Genomic DNA, 6,888 nt, shown 5'->3' with positions numbered 1-6,888 from the left:
CCCAGGTGATGCTGATGCTTCTGGTCTGGGGATCCCCACTTTGAGAACCACTGGCTTGGAGGCTTGACACCAACTCCAGAAAGAAGCCAATTCTGGGGTAACTGTCTGAGGTGTCCTCTGAAATACCATGACACCTTACCACAGCCCTTTGTCCACCCCAAGCCCCACGGCCATGACCCATGGATGCCCGTCTCAACAGGGTCTGTAAATGTAAAAAAGGAAAAGTGGGTAGAGAGCTTTTTTACCCCCATTTGATTACTGGGCAGTTAAACCATGGTTTACTAGCACTAAACCCATTAAAAGTGCTGTGTGCTGGCTTCTATGACTGGCATGTGGGAGAAGCTATGCCGTGGCATCCTTTTTGGTAGCGGGAGGGAAGGAGACGAACTCCAGGAGTAAGAGGTCCTACAAATAGAAACAGGCAGGCCAGGCCTGAGACCCCAGAGAAAAGAAAGGGTAGCAGCGGAGAACGTCCCTGGCGGTTTACGGCCCACAGGAGGACCCTTCATCCTCCGTAACCCTCCTCCTACCACGAGGTCTCTGGTGGCCCTGAACTTGGTCCCCCTCCTTTGCTGGAGACCTAGCTTCAGGCCACTCTGGGCACCTCTAATTGGTGGTGTGTGACTGGAGTGGGCAATCCAGATTCCAATAACAACGAGTGAGGGATTCTTGGCAACTCTGAACAAATACCCCCTAGAAACAATATTATATTTAGTGTGTAGGTTCTTTAGCAATCTTGTTATATTATCCTATTTCAGCTAAACTATGGGCTTAGATCGTTTTCTCTAGCTGGTCTGGGGGCCTAGCCATCATGTATAACCTGGTTTCTAAAGGAAAATGCATTCCAGGTTGCAAACAACTGACAGTTTTACAACTGGTCTGCTTACAAACTGGGGGCTGCCCGTGCTTAACAAGACTGGACTTCTTTCCCGTCTATACTCTGCAACCCCACTTCCAGTAAGTAACATGAAGGAAACTAGGGATTTCCAGTGTGCTGTGTTATTATAACTAGAGAACAGTTCATAATCCAAAGTACGAAGCTGGCGCCGTTCACTAGTGCTGAGATCCTATCTACCAAAGGAAAACGTGCTCCCAAAGGCTAAGGTATAATATTCGTTAGTCTACTCATTTAGCAGAAAAACTTCTACAGCACTTGACTGTGTTATTTAAATTCTACCTAACATCTGTGGTACATGTATTTTTGGCTACCGGTTCACTGTTCTGAATAAGAAGAATAAGGGCAGTACACTTTACAGCTAATCCCACACAAATGATGTAATTAGTCCGTGATATTTGACAAATTACAGTAGGGTCTATTATATTCAGTCAACAATAAACTTAGATAAACATTACAAAGAAGGTTTAAAAAACCTGTAGTATCACAGACATTCACAGCAATGTGCCTCCTCTAAATAAGTATATTTTAAGTAATAATAAAAATCCCTTGTCCTGACACGTAAAATCCAGACATCCAAAAATATCACTACACATCCCAAGAGCTAATGATCGCCTTCTAAATGGACTCTGTGGGCATAAAATGAATTGTTATAAATTAATGAAGAAAACAGAAAGCAGCATAATATAGCTTGCAGGCTACATTTGTAGTTTATTTAATGGAGGGTCATCCACTCTCTGGCTATTTCATTATTTGGTGCCCTGGACGGCTCAAAGGACCAGCCAACTTGTTTTGTTGAGTTTCTCTCCTGCTCATCTAACATGGAAGACACTGCTGAGACGGACAGAGGGCTGTGGATTTTACTAGGTTAGGAAGTCATACATAGGTAGGTACTCATATCTAAACACCTGAACTCTGACCTAATGTGCATGTAATTCTGGAGCATTATGGTAAAAGCTATGATGATCCCACTAAGAAATGCAGGAAATAACTTCTCCTTTTCCCCCAAGAGGATCACGAGAAAGCTTTCTGATGCCTGCGCTCTCTATGGGACACTAGTCTGTAAAGGGAAGGGGACATTTCCGTGTTACTCCCGGTAAGTGTGGAGGCCTCTGGGGGTCTCCATGGGGGAGGAAGAGAGCCCAGAGCTAAGTGCCTGGAAACTCTGCCAGGAGTCTGCGGTTAGAGGCCACTTATCTCTGGATAAGAAATCTGTGCTTGGTGAACTTACGTGTCTGTGGAATTCAACTAGGATGCAGATAAAACACAAGTCCTGTTTCAAGTGACCAGCTCACAGGGTACACACACTTCTCACTGTGTGATACGGACAATCCAATCATAGGTGATGGCCCAGCTCAGGTGGAATGCGGTGCTGGGTTTCTATACTGTCTCCCATGCCTTTCCAAGCTACCTTGTCCCAAACTGTCTTCTTTTTTCAGCCTCTCTGTAGTTTCCTTCACTTGCTTTAGGAGAGGGGCTGGGGTAAGAGTGTGAGGCAACTTTGTCCTCCTGTGTGGTTCACGTCAGGCGGGCAGTAACGGCCCACCCTTGACTAGGGGCGAGAAGAGAGAGAGCACAGACGCCAAAGGCCCCATCTGGGGGAAGAAAGGTACACAGTGATTTCATCACGTGTTCTTCTCAAAGACCATCTCTGAGGGCTCGTTTTCTTTTTTCAAGACTGGATGGATGGTTAATGGAGAAGAAATAGGAATGAGGCTTATTTAAGGTACAAAAATCTTATATTTGTAATAACCTAAATTTATAGATATAAAACAAGTCTTTTAAAGACCCCCCTAAGGTACCCAATATAAAACAGGAATTACTTATCCTAGATCATCCTTGGTTAGATACACATGATTCTCTGTGCAAAAAGCTGGTGGACATGAGTAAAAGCGGCTGGGTTTGTAATTTAAGAAAATGCTTTTCCCCCTTCAACAATACCGATGCAGGGCTGAAGGCTACCTGCACCCGAGGAGTATTTCCTTAGGCATTTTGGACAATCTTTTTGTAGGACTCTCGCTTCTCAATTTGTTACAAAGGTACCATGGGTCTTCCCCAATAGAAGTTGACGCAGCTTAGAGTAACTCTGACAGAAACTGTCAAGGGGGAAACAAAACTTCATTTGCTAGATTACCCAGATGTGTAGATTAGTATGTTTACCAAGGTAAGAATCATTCCCATCCCCTTCCCAGCTGAGAACAGTCGCCAGAGAATATCTCTGCACAGAGTGGGATGCAGTGCCAGCGAGGCCATGGGCTGCAGAAGCTCGGCTGCCAGGTGATCAGAGCTGCCTCAAATATTGGGCATCCTCTGGTCCAGCAAGGGTGCACGCCCTGTGACTCTCATATGATTATCCCTATGTGCTATGTTAACCAAAATAGGCAAATTATTTACGAAACCATTTTTTTTCTGTAAAGCAAAATAAATATATACAATTCAAGATTCTTTTCTTTTCTAAAAAGGTACAGATATTATAAGCTGAACATCAGTAGGAAAATTATGTCAGAATCTGGATGTGTAATAAATAAACATGACGGATGATCATGTCTTCCAAGTTCTAAGAGACGATGACATCACAGAAAAGAGAGTTAGGAGAGTGAAAAATAACTGATTGGGAAAAGTACTGGAAAATGTGATTGCGTGCAATTTGGAACAAAAGAAATCCATAATCCTTAAAATTGATCCCCAATCTTGGAGGGACATGAACCATGATAGAAACAGGTCTCTGTTTTGTTACCAAAGTGTTATTCCATTGTGTATCTTGTAAATTTCTGTTTGCTTCTGTAAACTTGCAAAGGATGCGATGAGGGCTTGCTGATGAGTGGTAACTTGACCGTTTCCTTCTCCATCTGGTCTCAGTGGCCCTCATCACCACCTGATGAGCAGGCCCAGTCGTAGATAACCAAGGGAATGCTGACCAGGGAAAACACCACCCCCAGACCCAAGAAAAGGGCAGCCTGGAGTGACAGAAAGGCAACGGTTATTTTCAGGGAAGCAAACATTTCCCACACATACCAGGGAAAAAACAGATATGCTTTTCCCGCTCTTTCTGAGTCCCTCTGTATTTGGAGTTTGTTACAAAGTTTGTTACAACTATTGCCGAACTGTGAGAATCTTTCTAAAACTGTGTGCATCTGATTCTCCAGGGATGGGAAACTAAGAAAAACCAGCTATCAGAACCATCCTCTGCATTCTGTCCTTTGACTTCACAGTCACCTCAGAGTGAATCTGTTCTACAGCTGACGGTATCCTCACAGCTTCTTTCAGACTAAGACGACAACCGAAAAAAAGAATGGGCTTAGAAAACATACAGGGCATTTCATTACTCTTTACCAACCAACCTAGGTTATCGCTGGCAGGCAAACATTTCTGTTTGAAAAAGTGTTAAAAGGATATCAAAAAGAAAAGTAGATTTGCTAGAGTGAACATAGGAAATGGGTGTCCAAAACAAAGTTAGTTCAAGGGTTGATGAAGGCCACAGGGGGCAGGTTCCTAACTCTAGAATCTGGAGAACTCGAGATTATAAACTGCTTGGCCTTGAGAGTTTCCAATGAGAGCTGAAATTCAGGGAGAAGGATGAAGCAACATGAGAGCCAGGGGGGCTGGACTAGAGTCTGGATGGGGAGACAGAGGTAAGGGAAGGGGAGAAGGTGAAGGGTGGCATTGGGAGGGTTGCACACAGGCTCACCATCACCGGTCTGGTGTAACTCCCACTGGGTCCCCACATGGACTGGATCCCTTGTCTAATGCTAGTTGGTAGATCCTCCTAGCAGTTTTGAAACGGGAGCAGGGTTGGAGAGGCCCAGAGAATTCACGGGCAGTAGGTCTCCATCATTGTCAAACTTAATCTTAGTTTACGTTACTGCTGTGCCAGAGTGACTGCTCTTCCTCTCTGTCCTCATGAAGTCCCCACTGGTCAGCTCTAGAAGGACTGAGGATTTATGGCTTTAGGGATGATCCTGTTGGGGAAGCAGATGCTCTACCAGCATCAACGCTGCTTCTCCTCCATGCACAGCGATGATCCCCCATGCCTATGTCTCTCATCCGGGTCTGTTGACTCAGGTAACATGTGGATTGGAGTGCTTACACTATCTGGGAGGGCGGCTGAGAAGCCTTCTCCGAAGCCAAACATAATGGTGCTCCAGAAGGTACTCATGTAGCAGCCACTTCACCCCTGCTTCCCTCACTGTCTCCAAGTGCACCACCTTCAAGATGCCCTTGAACTTCACCAGACCTGGAAACAAGAATCCCAATATAGAAAGGTAGTTTCTGAATCCAGGTCTGCTGCTCCAAAGCATTTCTGTCAAATCATAAAAAAGACTCTTTACACTAACTCAGCCATTTAAAGTAAGGCATTGCAGGTTCCCTGGGCTGTAGCATGGAGTTACAGGACTAGGAATTGTACCGAAACAGCAGACTGCATAAAATCTTTGAGCCCCTTTCCACTTCAGGTCTTGCTAAAGACAAGGCATTACCCTACAGAGACACAGGATGATAAACGTCTAATCTTTCAGTTGGCCCTGCCCTCGCAGAGCAAAATAAGGCACAAAAGAGCAAAACCTGAAAATATTTTGAGGGAATGGAGAAAATTCTGATATTTTAAATTTCCCAAATGGGCAAACACTAGGACTGCTGCCTACTTTTGAGATCCCTAAAAGTAGTATTAGTTGGTGGAGATGGACTATGTATTTGATATATTTCAGTGAAAAACTAATCAGAAAAATGAGAGTGGCTGGCATGAGACGTACCCAAATTCGTTGAGCTCCTTTATCTCCATCTTGGCTTGTGATTTTTAAATAAAGAGACGAAGGAAGGATGAAAATAAGCATATTAGCAGACGTAACTCCTGAAAAATAAGGAAAAACAAAGTTTGAGGTTGTTATCGTGAAACTTCAGGTTTCTAAACAGCTATTGTAAATAGAATAAGCAGAAAGTCAGAAAGTCGTACCTACGACTCCAAAAATATCCTTCATGGAGGGTATGAAGATCACCAACAAGTTGATAATAACCAGCAGTATGAAGGTCACGAAGACATGACGACATAAATTAAACTTTGTTTTCTTAGCCAGTTCAAATAAAGAAGAACGAACCTGCAGGAAAAGAAAACAAAAAATTCCGTAATGCCCACAGCACGCTGCCTTTCACATTTCTCGGCAGTGACTGAAAGATTGGTGCACAGGCATTTGGGACATGTTTTGTCACACCTAGTGAGTTTATAGATAGCTTTAAGAGTTTGGGAAGCAGGGGGGCTTGACTTAAGATGGGAAGTCTTTTTCTTTACGAATAAAACGGGGATAGTTTCTGTTTTATCTATGACTGAGCGTTCTTTTACGGTTCTTCTATATTCCCCTGTCATGGATGACTGGGATTCAAACGGTCTATCTACATTTCTCTGTAAAGAAGAGGGACAGATAAATTAGAACGAAGATTCATTCCATCAGAAGGTTACCCTAACTCACTGATCCCACTTTTTTTGCAAAGAGCTTTGGCATCCTTTCTTGATGCAGTTCCAATGATGCAGGAGAGTTCCCTGCAGCAGGCTTGCTCTGCAAGGAGACCTCAGCTTTTCTCCAGTTGCACTGAGGCCTTTTACTCACCGTGAAAAATAACACCGGCACCGTGAGGATGACAGCGACAATGACAGCCAGCCGCACGGTCAGGATGAGGATGTCATCTTTACTCTGATACTTGTGGAGGAGGTCCGAATGCACGTTTTCTAAAACGAGGGAAACGTAAGAGGGTGTTAAAACAAGACAAAGGCACATCACGGAATGACGGGTTTTCTGAGCCACAAAGAATTTGTAAACTAAAGGGCAAGGAAAGCAATGTTCTGGGTATCGAAGTGTCTATTCACAATTTATAAAGTTGAAAAGAAAAATCCCCTGTGTGAGATGGGCACCACCTGTCCACACGTACCTGTAGCAAAAAGGAATGTACAGTAATCACTAGAAGAAGTTACACCAAGTGGGGAGCTTAACTTACACTACACTAAA

The 6,888-nt window shown here is 43.9% G+C and overlaps 1 protein-coding gene across 1 annotated transcript in view; it reads right to left on the bottom strand.

The window, feature by feature from the left end:
• Positions 1–2,568: 2,568 nt before the first annotated feature.
• The window catches only part of SLC38A1 (solute carrier family 38 member 1), a 69,462-nt gene continuing 65,142 nt past the window's right edge, over positions 2,569–6,888 (bottom strand). Inside the window, exons 13-16 of the mRNA XM_027093514.1 lie at positions 6,493–6,611; positions 5,844–5,985; positions 5,644–5,741; positions 2,569–3,852 (exon numbers count right to left, since the gene is read on the bottom strand). Of these exons, the coding sequence (XP_026949315.1) occupies positions 3,751–3,852; positions 5,644–5,741; positions 5,844–5,985; positions 6,493–6,611 (461 nt within the window). The 3' untranslated portion in view covers positions 2,569–3,750. The remainder of the gene's footprint in view (positions 3,853–5,643; positions 5,742–5,843; positions 5,986–6,492; positions 6,612–6,888) is intronic.

This window comes from Aethalodelphis obliquidens, unplaced genomic scaffold (assembly GCF_003676395.1).
Source record: "Aethalodelphis obliquidens isolate GAN/ISIS:26980383/991018 unplaced genomic scaffold, ASM367639v1 scaffold84, whole genome shotgun sequence".
NCBI classification, from domain to species: domain Eukaryota; kingdom Metazoa; phylum Chordata; class Mammalia; order Artiodactyla; family Delphinidae; genus Aethalodelphis; species Aethalodelphis obliquidens.
This window is presented reverse-complemented; position numbering and strand designations above follow the sequence as displayed.